The sequence below is a fragment of the Rattus norvegicus genome, chromosome 18 (assembly GCF_036323735.1).
Source record: "Rattus norvegicus strain BN/NHsdMcwi chromosome 18, GRCr8, whole genome shotgun sequence".
Lineage (NCBI taxonomy): Eukaryota > Metazoa > Chordata > Mammalia > Rodentia > Muridae > Rattus > Rattus norvegicus.
In genome coordinates this window covers 53799780-53814875 of record NC_086036.1, presented here as the reverse complement: position 1 = coordinate 53814875, position 15096 = coordinate 53799780, and the positions used below count along the sequence as shown (strand labels likewise).

The 15096-nt window shown below is 42.3% G+C and overlaps 1 protein-coding gene across 2 annotated transcripts in view; it reads left to right on the top strand.

Annotated features, from left to right (window-relative positions):
• Fbn2 (fibrillin 2) overlaps positions 1–15096 on the top strand; it is a 205796-nt gene that overhangs the window by 87117 nt on the left and 103583 nt on the right. Inside the window, exons 8-11 of one of the 2 annotated variants that reach the window (NM_031826.2) lie at positions 1404–1529; positions 10510–10662; positions 11643–11855; positions 12919–13056. In NM_031826.2, coding sequence (NP_114014.2) covers positions 1404–1529; positions 10510–10662; positions 11643–11855; positions 12919–13056 — 630 coding nt within the window. Of the gene's footprint in view, positions 1–1403; positions 1530–5114; positions 5550–10509; positions 10663–11642; positions 11856–12918; positions 13057–15096 lie in introns of those variants that run through there. The other variant, XM_039097130.2, reaches the window with a different exon arrangement.

Sequence of the window (15096 nt, the reverse complement as noted above, 5' to 3'; positions counted from 1 at the left end):
CCACTGAGTCCACATTGTACTGCACGTATGCATATGGGCGTTAAGGACTTTTTATTCAAGAGTAGCTTCTCAGGGACCAAATCCCTAAGAAACTGGCTCTCCCTTCTCTGGCTAATAGCTTGCTCCTCAAGGAACCGCAGGCTTTAAGGTCCACCTTCCTTCTCCATAGGGGATTTTGGCTAGCTTCATCTTGCGCCTGTTGTCAGGGCCCTGTACGTTCCTGCGAACTCTGTGTGTACTGCTGTGCTCAGGACATACAGTTTCACTGTGGAAGTTCACCACCCTTTACAATCTATTCCTGCAGTGATCCCTGAGGCTTGGGGGTGGAGGGTAATTACTGAGCTTAACCATTTTCCCTTGCATTTATAATTAAAGTGCAATTATTTCCCCTGTCTTTCAAATTGAGACATTCTAAAAGAATGTATACAACACAAGAGGACAAGAACGTAAAAGAAACAAAACGTTCCCATTTTACTTTGATTTTAAGTAATTATGTTTATGACTTTTATAATTGCTTCCTCTATTCATTGGTCTTTACTACACCAGTTTCTTTGCAAAACAATGCCAACAGTTGGGTATCCCTGGCTGGGTTTCTCCGGGTGGCTCATTTCCTTTTGTAAAAGGGATTAACGTTCAGCTCCCAGTGTGCCTAATTGCGGTTTTGTTTGACTTTCCACCTCTCTCTGCTCACAGGATTTCTGCGGGAAAGCTTGCAGAAATGCTCAGGTTTCCGCATCTTTGGGGACAATTTAAGAAAAAACAGACTTTTGTTCCTGTGATAGGAAACAGTCCATTCCCAGAATTAAGCCGAGTAGATAAACACGAAGAACCTCAGTAGGAAAAGTGGACCCTTCTCCGTGCCTCTCGGGTTTTCCCTCTGCCATAGTTCTATATTGTTTCAAATTGAAGTTATTCCCAGAATGTCAAATATACCCACATTCACGTGCACCTACCGAAAGCACATCCCACAGCCAAATAGGAAAAAATAATAATGATCTGATAGCGTTTGTTGGTTCCAATGATTATTGTAAAAATTACCTATGCGTTTGTATTTAATTATTCCATATTTAAGAGGTAATTGTATACGCGTTTTCTGTAGGGTCCGGGTAGGATAATTCCCTCGTTGGTGTAGATTAGAAACTAAAACTTTGACATCTTTACTTATTTAAGTTGCATTTGAGCGGAAAGGGCTATATAGAGTTTTGCTTTAGTTGGCCCTGTTTTGCTGCCCTGAGAGGTTGCTCTCCACTCAGTTCCCATAGATATGTACAGGAAATTCCTCAGGGCCTGAAGGAAGACTATCTCCAGGGTTATATGATCCACCTAATCAACCGTGAGTGCTCTCCTAGTCTGAAATCCTTTTGTTTAATGAAGGCCTTTCTCAATTATCTTCCCTTGATTAGACATCGACGAGTGCAGCGTGGTTCCTGGAATCTGTGAGACAGGCGACTGTTCCAACACCGTGGGAAGCTATTTTTGTCTCTGTCCACGCGGCTTCGTTACCTCAACAGATGGCTCCCGGTGCATTGGTAAGCCTTGTGTTTTGAAGTTACAATACGTGGCTTCTTTATAATGACAGAAGAGCCCAACAGGTATGAGGATGGTAATGATTATAGAACCACTGGGCGAGTGGATGAAAGGGTTGTTCTAAGGCCTTAATAGTATTTAACATCACGGAGGGATTGATAGACCAGATACTGTTCGTTAAAGTCTTCGCTTTCAGGAGCCATCTGGCTTAGTTTTATGTTGTCAAGATCATTTTTTGAAAGAAAGAAAGAAAGGAAGAAAGAAAGAAAGAAAGAAAGAAAGAAAGAAAGAAAGAAAGAAAGAAAGAAAGACTTGCCCAAGATAATTACTGCCCAGCATTGCAGACACAGAGCACAAGGGAGGTGTAAAATCTGTTGGGGAGCTGGACTATAGGAACTTAAGGTTCCTCTCTTGCTATGAATCATGAACGCAGCACTTACTTACTTAAACCTTATTCTGGTAAAAATGCGTATTACAAAGAAGGAATGGGCACCCCTGATTTTGTGTTTCAAGTCTATCCAAATGAAAGCCAAGTAGACTTACAAGGTCCGCTCTGTTTAGAGAGATGAAGCTCTGTGCTTTGCAGACAGGATGTAGGTTATCCATCCGACAACACACCTTACTTAGGCCTCCATCTTGTGAGCGCTTTGATGTACAATCCTGGTAAAGTTATCTACCTTTACGTTTCTCCCCTTGAGCGTTCAGCCTGGTCAGTTCCAAAATTGAGCTGACAGAGTTTTGGATAGCTACAAAGAGATGGAGAAATATGTACCATGTCTATAGCAGCCCTCAAGATTCATGTATGAGGAATTAGAGAAAGTCATCTAGTGTCCAAAGAATCGTTTCATGGTCCAGTGATTTTTTTTCTTATTTGTCTACCACTGAATTAAAATTTTGTTTCTCTCAATGACTTAGTTAGGGTTTTACTTCTGTGAACAGACGCCATGACCAAGGCAAGTCTTATAAAGGACAACATTTAATTGGGGCTGGCTCACAGGTTCAGAGATTCAGTTCATTATCGTGGTGGCAACATGGCAGCATCCAGGCAGGCATGGTGCAGGAGGAGCTGAGAGTTCTACTTCTTCATCAGAAGGCTGCTAGCAGAATATTGACTTCCAGGAAGCTAGGATGAGGTCTTAAAGCTCATACCCACAGTGACACACCTATTCCAACAAGGTCACACCCACTCCAACATGGCTACACCTACTCCAACAAGGTCACACCTCCTACTAATGCCACTCCCTGGGCCAAGCATATACAAAACACCACACCCAACTCTTTCCTGGGCCCCAGGGCTTTTAAGAATCCAGCCCAGCTTGTTTTTGAGTTTGTCTGTAAATGTCTCGAACCTTACAATCTCTCATTGCTAAACGTGATGGCATCGTCTTGCTTGCCTACAAACTCCTCTGCCTGAATTATCATGGCTTCTCCTTTCCATACTCATTAAAGCTCACTCATTCTTTCATCCTCAAATCGGGAGTTATTTTTAATAGCTACCCTTACCTAATCTCAATTGTCTTCTTGGACAAAACAGTTGAGCCCCTCCTACACTATCCACATGGCTACACTACCCCGTAGCCCAGGGTCTTTTGTCATCTCTCGAGTACTTGTGCTTTCCCAACCAGCCCGCCTTTGGGGCTCCTGCCTTAATCAGCCTTGTGCACCTTAGACTCCATGTTACATATATATCATATGCATTTCCTGCTGAGTGGATGCATTTGAATGCATGGGAAAACCACCAGAGGGGTGAATGAGGTGATATCAGATATAGGAGTCCCGCTTGGTTAATGACAGCTTTGTGTCCTCCTGATAGACAAGATGACATGGGACTGAGTTAGAGTCCTGCGTATGTATGCCATACGTTGATTCCTGAAGCTGAGTCCTGGGCCTTCAACAATCCCCTTCATCTCAGAGAAAGCATCCCCAGGGGACAGAGGGAGAGCACCTCAAAATAGGAAAGTGGAAAGTGACCCCCCCCCAGGAAATAGAAAGCCAGTGCTAAAATTAAGTTTAACAGCTTAATTTTCAAGATATTCATATTATATTTTGAATAAGCATGTCTTTGCATGTGTGAGAAGAAAAACAAATATAGCATTCTAATGTGTAAGAAGTCTTTGGGTTTTAAAAAATCAAAGTGTTTATTTTCTCGGATTGAATTTATTTGTGATCGAATCATGTCATGAATATATGACTGCCCCTCTGGTGTTTGTTTTGTGAGCTCACACTGGGCACGCCACTGAGTTAGATAACCTCCCAGTTTTCTCTAGTATGAGACGGCACACTATATGAACTTCTTTTGGAGAGTTTGACTCTGGCTTGCTTCCTTGTTCTATTTCTCCCTACAGAATCATAAGAAAATCATCAAAGTAGGTACACTGAGTCTAAACCACATCATAAAATACCAGCGAGACTGATCCCTTCTTGTGGGCAAGAGAAGCGTTTCATGGGACAAAGGCATTTAATCTTCAAATAGCAGAGCCTTCCCATTTCATTTAATGCTAAATTAGGAAGACAAATCCTAACTTAATTTTACCTAGTGTGTTGATCAAATTTCTTTTTAAAAAAAATCCTTAACTTAGAAACTAACATATGCCACATTTAAAAGGAGCCGAAGTGTCACAATAGTCTTTTCTTTAAAAGCATTTTAATAGCGTTATTTAACGAGCCTTATGTCATTTTGGAATTCACTCCCCTTGGGCACCATTAATACCTAATTTCTACAATTTAATGCAGGCCCTGAAGAATGACTGGCACAAGCAGTAATGAGTAATGAATATTTAAGCCACAGAGAGCAAGCCTGATGCAGGGGAAGGGGGCTGACTCTCAGTGCTCACAGAGCTAGCAGAAGCCCTTAACTAATGGGGACAGGCTACTGCCAGCCAGGGGCAAAACAAGGTTCAGAAAAAAGATTAAACATTTAGAAATTCTTGCAGAAAGCAATGTCGAGACATTCTGATGCCTTTTCCTCCAGCCTTCCGTGTCTCATTGCACAGCCCCACCTGAAAAAGTCTGAGGTTACAAACCCAAAACTGTAATGTGAGTTGTGTGCGAACATGTATGTGTGTGTGTGGCGGGGGGAGGGGTGCACACGTGTGTGTGTCTGTGCGTCTGTGTGTGTGTGCACGCACATGTGCGCACGCATGCTTGCACACATAAGTTAAGTTTGAGGAAGGTAGTAACTCACTTCTAAATACTCTTTCTATGAAATGTGTACCATTAAGCAAAGCAAAACAGAACGCTAAGCCTAGCGAGAGGGCCCGACCGTGAAGTACTTGTACAAGCCTCATGATCTGGGTTTTGAGCCCCAGATTCCACAGAAAGGTGGAAGGAAAGAACCAACTCCACACAGGTGTCTTTGACCACCACATGTAGAGAATAATAACAAACAAAAATGTTTTAAATGTTGACAGTTAGAGTGAAGTTTTTTAAAGGGAGTGTTGGAGAGAAGGCTGGATGAATTACGTACCTGCTCCGCAAGCTTGAGGGCAGAGATTAGCTCCCACAACCCACACAGAGGCCAGACAGGTGGGGCGGAAACAGGAAATCCCTGGGCAGACTAGCCGGAAACAGGAAATCCCTGGGCAGACTAGCCGGAAGTAGCTATTTCCGGGGTCCGTAAGAAACTCTGCTCAGTAAATGAAGTGGTGGAGCAATTGGCAAAGACTTCAGTCATCAATTTTGGGCTTCTATTCGTATGTCTACACTCTTGAAAATGTATCCCTTTACACACATGTGTCCACACAGAGATACATGCATACACACATGCGCACGCACGCGCACAAATTAAAAAACAAAAACAAGCAAGCAAATCCTTGGAAAGAAAATTCTCAAGAGATGAATTGATGAAGATCTCGATAAACGCACAAGAGCCGGATCTGTGGGAGGAGCAGGAGTTGCCGGACAAGAGAATCCCGTGAGCCCCTGGATGCGGAGAGGACTCCAGATGGAGGCACTGAGCAGAGATTGGTTGGGAAGAAAGTGAGCCAGCAATTGGTTGGCTGTAGGACATCAGGCTGTGAAAGGTATCCTGATTTCTAATCCCCAGGGACCCTAAAAGGGACAGCAGGCACATTTCCAGTACCCCAGGAGATCAGGGCCTTCTCATGTAGCTGCAGCCCCCCACAGATCCCAGTAGAAAGGTTTGAGACAGATCAGTCACTTAGGACAATGCCCCAAGCCCCTCCTCCACAGGTGAGGATGTGACCAAAAGTCACATAGGCTCCAGACAGATCAGTCTCATAGAAGCAGGACCACGCCCCTGAATATGTAGATGAGGTCTTCCCAAGCTCTCAGGCCAAACCAATAGGAAGTGCTGCTGTCAGACACTGATCCATCCAGACACTGTATTTAAGAATCGTGTTCAGAAGGATTAAATGGGTGCTGGAATTATTCCATCGTCTGAGAGCTTCTGACATAAGAGTTGTAACACTGCCACTTGGGAAAGAGATCTGCTCTCCCGAAATCACCACCAGAAGCTCCCCTATGTTAGCTAGCCAGTCCCCTGCTGTCCCCGCCCCACCCCACCCCTGGGCTCAAGCAACCAAAGCAGCAGCAGAAAGGAGCAGCAGAGGTGGTGAAGGTTTTCTCCTCCCTGACAGAGTTCTCTTCCCTTCTGAACCTGAGCACCTGGCCAGCTCAGAGATCTCTGTGGGGAGCCCCCAGCACACAGCCCCACAGTTGGCAATAAAACAAAAAGACTGAGGCTCCTGCAGTCCTTTCTCTAACTCCTCCATTGGGGTCCCCATGCTCAGTCCAATGGTTAGCCACAAGCATCCTCATTTGTATCAGTAAAGCTCTGGCAGAGCCTCTCAGGAGACACCCATGTCTAGTTCCTGTCAGCAAGCACTTCTTGGCATCAGCAATACTGACTGGGTTTGGTGACTGCATGTGGGATGGATCCCCAGGTGGGGCAGTCTCTGGATGGCCTTTCCTTCAGTCTCTACTCCACTCTTTGTCCCTGTATTTCCTCCTGAAGGGGTTTGCAACCCCATAGGAAGAACAACAATATCAACCAACCAGAGCCCTCCGCCCCACAACTCCTGGGGACTAACCACCAACCAAAGAGTACACATGCAGGGACCCATGGATCCAGCTGCATATGTAAGAGGATGGCCTTGTCGGATTATCAGTGGGAGGAGAAGCCCTTGGTCCTGTGAAGGCTCGTTTCCCCAGTGTAGGGGAATGCCATGGTGTTGTGGTGGGAGTGGGTGGGTAGGAGGGGAAGTATCTTCAACAGAAGCAGGGGGAAGGGGTATGGGAAGGGGAAACTGGGAAAGAGGATAACATTTGGAATGTAAATACATAAAATATCCAAAAATACAAAGAAAAAGTAAAAGATGTGCACAATGTTAGGTTAGCACCGAGTCATCAGAATCTTCTGTGTTGAACGTGCAGTATCCCAGCAGACGACTGAAGAGCGGGGCCCATGTAGAACGGCTTCCTGATAAACCTGCTGTCTTGGGCTTTACATTCACATCTTATATGCATGGCCACATTCCAAATGGAATGCTGTGCCTGAACCCATGCAATGTGCTGAAGTGGGCAGAGTTTTCTTGGTTTCCTTTGCTCTCGATAGCCAACTTCATTATGTTCAATTTAGTGGGAGAAGTCTCTGGCGTTTGCTGCCGGCAGAGCAAACGCTTAGTTTTTCGAAACCTTCGGTACACGTTTGAAAAGAAACCAGCCCTCTCGTTTGTGGCTGGGAGACTCCGGATATGCCTATGAGAGGAGACGGGATCGTTTGGTGTTGAGATTTCTCCTCACCTACAGAATTAATTCTGCTGTTACTGTCGGTTACTGAAAGAGCTGTTACCGTTCTACTGTGGGGCTAGGTTTATTTAAAGTGTTTACCACAGACCTCTGTAAGTATTATTTTATGTAGTTTGGATTTGCTCTTTCTTCTCTCACTTTAGATTTACTGTGGATTTCTTAGGCCTAAGCTTGTGACATTGCTAGAAATTTCTGGAAGGTTTGCATGTGTAGAGCATTGCCTGTTATTCTGTCTGCCCTCTTCCAGATCTCTTATTAGATGATTCCTCGTTCCCTTTCATCGTCACATCTCTCAATCTTTTTACTGCATTCCCTATCTTTGTTAGAGCAACATTGACAAGGATGTGTACACACAAGCCTCCCCGACCAGTACCTCTCTCCACATGTGCCTGGCAGAGGGTTTTTTTATTCATATTGTCATAGTTTTCAGGGTAGTTTCATTGAGAGGGACGTTCCCAGTAGACAGTCTACCAGTTGGGTGGCAAAACAACAAAACAAAACAACACAACAACGACGACAGCGACAACAACGAAACCTATTGTTTTATTCCGCTTTCCCACCAGCTCTGATCTATGAGTAAGAAGTATTAAATGCAGTTATGGAAGTAAACCTGGGTCTCTTGACTCAAGGCTGCTACAGCCTCCTTAGTGCAGAAGCCTTGCCACATGGCACATGTTACGCTCCCCTGTAGCACTGATTGGACGCTATAATTTGGGGGATCATTCTTGATTATTCAGAGCTTCCTTATCTTAATTGACATCTTGTTCCTGAGAAGCACAGCAATCAACTGGAGCTAAGAATACAATCCTTTGGCTCCCAGAACGAATGTTTTTAAATGGGTTCCCATGACTCACTTCGCAATAGAAATCGACCGGGGAAGTTACGCACATCTACAGACTGTTCAAGCTCAGCTCCTGAGAGTTTTAGTGTCTCCCACGGCTTTAAGCGTGATGCATGTGGCCAGTTCTGCACTGTGCTTTCCCGCAAGCCGAGTGTCTGCTGTCAATGAGAGGACGATTTCCCCATCTCCTTGGCTATCTGCAAGACAGCTCATCTGTTTCCTTCTGGGTTGGAGGCCGTCTGAGAACGCTGTGGACCATTTGGGAAAATGGTGTATTTATTGTTAGACTGCATAATTAGAGCTAGGAATGTCAGCTGTGTCTATTACTGGAGTTATTCACAATAATTTTTAATTTAATTTAAAAAATATTTTATGAGTACTGTATTTACACCAATTTCTATCCCTCTTTCCAACTCCCCCCACGCTCTTATCATATTGATGATCACATTTGCTTTAATTAGTATTGCTAAATACATGTGCATCTGTACCTGTGAGTGTACATGTGTGTGTGTGCGTGTGTGTGTGTGTGTGTGACTTACTCAGTCTATTTAGTGTTGATGGTATTTACTTGTGTTAAGGACTGACCATTTAGATCTGTATAAACTATCAGGAAACTTGTCCCTGAAGAAAACTGATCTCTCTGTTTTTGGCGTGACTGGCGTGAGGCTCCTGAGTATTGTTTTGTACCTTTGTATGATCATGGAGATATGTTTCTAAATAAGAAGACATGGTGGCTTACATCCATAATCTAAGCACTTCAGAGGCTGGGGAAGGATAGTTTCTAGTTTGAAGTTGCTCTGGGCTCCAGAGTCAGCTTGAGGGATGCCTTGAACATCTGTCATCACCCTGGGGACTTGTTAGTTTGTTTATCTGTTTGACAAAGGAGCTTGCTCACATTACAATAGTACAAAGCTAACTGGATATAACTTTTTCAATTATTAAAAGAAAGGTGGTTGTATATCATGTTTGCCGATGATTTGTATTTTTTTATTCCTGTGTGATTTGGAATCGAGAGCCTTTTGTTACCATTACCACTTTTTCTTGCTGTGTTTTCTGCCACTCTGATTCTTTCTCAATCTAGTTGACAGGGTGCGCTCTATCAGCCTCAAATCTGATCATGTTAATTTCCTACCCCAAATCCTTCAAATATTGTACCAAGGCTTTACCACAACGGTTTTGCCAAACTCAGCGATGCATCCAGGTTTCGCCTTGCTTCAATTCGGACTTCCTTAGCTACCCTGAGTTCTTAAAAAATGTCATCCAGCCTTACAGTTTTAGATTATGTATGTGCACTGACAACTCCTGGATACACATATCTGTCTTAAATCTTCCCCTGGGCTCCAACTCATGTATTCAACATCCTAAGTATATTATGGATGACAGAGGAGCCTTGCCCGGTGTACTCTCAGCCCACTGTTTCCTATTCATTGCCATCTTAGCGGTCCAAGTCGAAACTCAGGAAATTTCCATCACTCGTTCTCTTATATCCAGCATGTAAGTGATTTCCTATTAGGCCTGTCTTCAAAGTGCTCTTTATAACATAGTCCTTGCTACTGCTCTCATCAAAGCCATTGGTCTCCTGAACATCTCCTGTCTCCTTTTACATCAGCCATGATCCTAAGAATGTCAGTCACTATCTTTTGTCTAATTGAAACCATCCACAAACCCTCATGGCATTGCATTTAAATCCCAATGACTCTAGGGCTCCTATGATAACAGCCTTCTTTTCTTCTTAAGTATGGGACCCTATTCTTTCTATGACTACAATCCATTCTCTTCTTCCCTTGCAAACTGCTTTTGCAGTTATTACCAGGGTTTAAGTGTGTGGTCAGACATAGTGGTCAGGCAGCTTCTGATTGACCTTTAAGTCAACATCTTCCTTAGACATTGTTGCAAAGCAAATCGCTACGTAGATCTCAGCGGCAGACCTCAGGATACATGTGGGTCCACTTTGATGCTGGCCTGAGATACATTGCAGCTCTAGACCAGCCTCACATGCATAGCACAACCCTACTCCCTTACTCCCCAGTTTCAAAAAGTATCTTGATCAACCTCAAATAGGATTGTAGAGACCAGTGTTTTGAGCTCCAGACCTTGGCTTGTCAGCTCAAGTTTGCCTCAGATTTACATGCCTTTCACTTTCACACCCAAGGAACAGGACATAGAATCACTAATCAAAGGAACCTTTACTGAATAAAGGAATAAAGCAATGATCAGATGTGTAAGAATTAAAGAGACAAAGGAATGAACTGATATAAAAATAATGAGTCAGTGGAATTCACTTCTCCTTTATTTGCCTACCACTAAAAATGGTTGCTGTAAGACCTGGAGGTAATTCCGCTGTGTCTTCTGTTTTTTCTTTACATCTTCAGATCAGAGAACTGGCACATGCTTCTCCGGCCTGGTGAATGGCCGCTGTGCTCAAGAACTCCCAGGCAGAATGGCAAAAGCTCAGTGCTGTTGCGAGCCCGGCCGTTGCTGGGGCATCGGGACCATTCCTGAGGCCTGTCCTGTCAGAGGTTCTGGTGAGTGGCAGGCCACTGTCTCCTTGGCACCAAAGGTGTTTAAAAAGTTAATAACTGTGATGTACTTTGCCCTTCTACTTGGGGCAGGTCATATGCTTATATCAGATGACCATCAGTGTATAGTGCACCAGTCTTTTACAATATTTTCTTTCCTTTCTCACGACCTTGAGAATTAATTCCTCTCATATCCTGTGTATTCTAAATTAGTTTGCTTTGGGAAACTCTGCTTAGGATGATGAGGAGTCCCTCTTGCTATATGTACCATGAATAGTGCAGTTAATTAGAGATTCTGAACTAAATACCTTGATGTTTTTGTCATCTTTATTATGGGGAAAAATGAGATACATTCTTTGTTCTCTCAAAATCGTGAAGCCATAATATACTACTTAGTTTGATCTCTAATATACTACCCTAAGTCCACAAATAATTAAGAAAATATGGTAGTTGCTTCTTTTATACTTCTACAACTAAGGAAAGATTTGAAGGCTACCTGAATAGATTCTGCTGCTGAAACTCATTTTAGAACACTGTTCTGAACATATATTAATATCAAACTCCTTAAAATGAATAAAACAGACATAAAGTGTGGGTAGACAGAATACTGATGAGAATTCAAGTAAAACTAAACATGTAGAATGAGTTACCCAAAGCTTTTCACCTGCTCAAGTAAATTTCTCGCATTCATAGTTATGTCTGGAATTTTATGAGCAATATTTAGAGTGTAAAGTAAAAATAGGTTCATACAAAGGGCTCTTTGTCTTTTGTAACTTGGTTAAAATAATGAGGACCATAAGTTTTAAATATTTCAGAAATGCCCATACCTTGTTCTTCTCACTATACAGCACTGAAAATATTGAATAATATAATAACCTCCTTATTCATATTGTATAGAACAAGTAAACTAAAAGTGACCCATGACAGCTATGTTTATGATGCAGCGAGAACTCTATTTGTGTTTAACCAAACTCTTTCTCTCACAGAAGAGTACCGTAGACTGTGCCTGGATGGTCTTCCAATGGGCGGTATTCCGGGGAGTTCAGTTTCTAGACCTGGAGGGTCTGGAGGCAACAGCAATGGTTATGGCCCAGGAGGAACAGGCTTCCTGCCCATCCCTGGAGGCAATGGCTTTTCTCCTGGTGTTGGAGGAGCTGGAGTAGGAGCTGGAGGGCAGGGACCCATCATCACGGGACTAAGTAAGTGATCAGGTTTCCTGTAGATTCTTGAGTTCCAGCCTTAAGTGATATTATATTAGCTGACACGTGTGTGTGTGTATGTGTGTGTGTGTGTGTGTGTGTGTGTGTGTGTGTGTGTGTGTGTGTGTAAAATGGACCAATATTAAATTAAATTAAGAAACTGTGATAGCAAAGCATTTTACCTATTCCTCATACCTTTGGATAAAATGGAACAAAAGTATGTGTGACCAAGGATCTTTCAAAATCCAAATGCGAGTCCAAGACATCTGATCTCGATGACATCACTGGAAAGCATGTTTGGGGTCTTGGTGGAGTTCATCTGGCCCGTCTCACTGCTCTACTCATACACTGCTTGGATTACATTCCAAGGCCATGTCTCCAGTGAGAGAAAGCAAGCCCCGCTCTGTGCCTCTCCCAGTCCTCTGAAGCACACAGCCTCTCCACCTCACGTTTTGCCGTTGTTGTCTGATTGCTTGAAACTGAGAACCGTGGGCTGCGGAGCAGAATTGGTGCCCGCTTGCTTGACACTTAAGCCCGCTCTTTAAAAGCACTGTTCTTGATGATAATATTTAATAATGTCCCACAGTGCTCTGTTTATTCTTTCTGGCCTGCTGCCTATTTGCTACATCTAAATATTCAACAAGTTCCAAAAAGAAAAAAGTGCTCAAACGTATGGGAGAACATTCCTGAAATTTTTCAGAAAGATGCAAGTTTCCAGATGTGTGACTTACAAACTCTACTTAAGGCCATGTGCCTCAAGTATTTATTTTTAAGCTCCTCCATATTAAAGTTTAATAAAAATGTGAGGGTAACAGAGAATGACTACGAAATGACTATATATATATATGTGTGTGTGTGTATGTATGTATGTATATATACATATACATACATATATAATATGTAATATATATACCCCAATTGAAAAATATAATTTAATAAGATACAGAGTAATGCAGGCTTTTGATACAATTTTAATTAATTTCTATGAAACTTCTAAAAATCCAGTTCGAGTATATAATGCATGTTGTAATGACCAAGTATGATTTGTTATATTTTTCTGTAGCAATTCTCAACCAGACAATAGACATCTGTAAGCACCATGCCAACTTGTGTTTGAACGGACGTTGCATACCTACTGTTTCCAGCTACAGATGCGAATGTAACATGGGCTACAAGCAGGATGCTAATGGAGATTGTATAGGTAAGTTCACATTCTTTAAGCCTTCTCAGTCTTCAGATAGCCTCTGGACCATAAAAACAAATGGGACTGAATACGAACTTTTTAAGGTTGTTTGAAGTAAAATGAATTTCAGTGCTGTTTTCCTGGTGTGTATGCCACTCTCTGAATCATGGGACCCCCTTAACTGGTTGTTGACCTAAATCCCATCAAGAATTCCCCATCCCCTCTTTCTCTAAACGTAATTTCTGTCTCTCCTTCCTTTATAGACTTGCCTATCCTTAATATGAATTAAAATTTTAAAGTGAATGTATTTCACAGGCAATATTCATTCGATCCATTCAAGGTGAGAATGGATAGCCAACTATAAATATTTAAATAATTTGGTCCCAGGCTCATTTAACATCTAAAAAAGTACTGGGTCTGACTACATGACTGGAAACATTAACTTCCACTTCATTCTCTTTGTCTTTCTCCTCTTCCTCCTTCTCTGTCTTCCTTTGTGTGAGTTTTGGGTTGGTGTGTTTGTTTGTTTTTGCAGTGATTTTGTTTTGTATTGGGATTTTGGGGGTTTGGGGAAGGGGTTTGGTGGTTTTGTAAAACAAAGTCTCTCTTTGTAGCCCTTACATGTCCTAGAACTCACTATGTAGACCAAATGGCTTTGAACTCACAGAGATCTGCCTGTCTCTGCTGCCCACTGAGTGCTGAGATTAAAGGAATACAACCACACGGGCAACAACTATTAACTCCTTAAATACAGAAGGACCGCATCTAATAAATACAGAGGGCTTGGGGGATAGCTCAGCTGGTAAAGTGTTGACTGTGTAAGCGTGAAGATTTCAGATCCCCAGACATACATGTAAGAAGCAGAGAAGTGTGTGTCTGTAATCCCAGACATGGGGAAGCAGACACAGGGTTTCCTGGGACCTGCTGGCCAACTGGTCTACCCTATCAAGGAAGACCAGAGTCAATAAGATATCCTAGCCCTAAAGTAAGAAGAAGAAGGAGGAGGGGGAGGAAAAGAAGGAAGAAAAGGAGGAAGAGAATAATTGTTAGACAGGGATGTTAACCTCTGGCCTCTACACATATCTGCATACATCAATGCACACACAGAAAGAATAACCATAAATAAAAATTTTTTAAATATAATGACAGGAGCTAGAGAGCTGGCTCAGCAGTTAAGAGTACATCCTGATTTTGCAGAGGGGCTGTAACCTTGTCAAGTTGTTCCAGTTCCAGGGGATCTAAGAGCCTATTCAGGACTTGACAGGCACTTACTCATAGGTGGCATACATTCACATAGACACACACGTATACACATAATTTAATATAAGAATAAAAATCTAAACTAATTTAAATAACAGTATAAATATTGCATATCGATGTAGGTACCACCTGCGTGCATAAAAATTGCATGTTCTAAAATAAATGAAAGTATACTGATAAAGCAAAAAACTAAAAAGCTGTATTCTCTCTCTCTGTATTAGTCAGCTTGCTAAGTTGTTTTAGCTGGACCTTGTGATAAACTCAATTTTTAGTCATAAAAATCCCTATAAATAAAATAGTTGAGAAAGGACAGGATGTCATCAAGGCCTTCAGATAGTTGTGGTTCTTCTCTGCTATTCCACTCAAGGCCAGTGAATGCTAATGCATAGAGCTTCTCTGTAATGTGGAAACATCAGCAACCCTTTGTGTGTTGTGCAGAGCCCACTGATCTGTTTTGTGCATTGAGTGAATTTTGTAATGTGCATTGGTTGTCACTAGAGATTCAGTGTGTCACGAGTGATTCCACTATTTTAAAAAAAACAAGAGCAAGAGATGGCTCAGTGGTTAAGAGCACTGAGTGCTCTTCCAGAGGTCCTGAGTTCAAATCCAAGCAACCCGACATGGTGGCTCACAACCATCTGTAATGAGATCTGATGCCCTCTGCTGGTGTATCTGAAAACAGTGACAGTGTATTCACATACATTAAATAAGTAAATAAATAAATAAACCTTTAAAAATAAATTAATAAAATATATCGATGTTTTTCAAACAACAAGCAAATAAACAAAAACAAAAAGC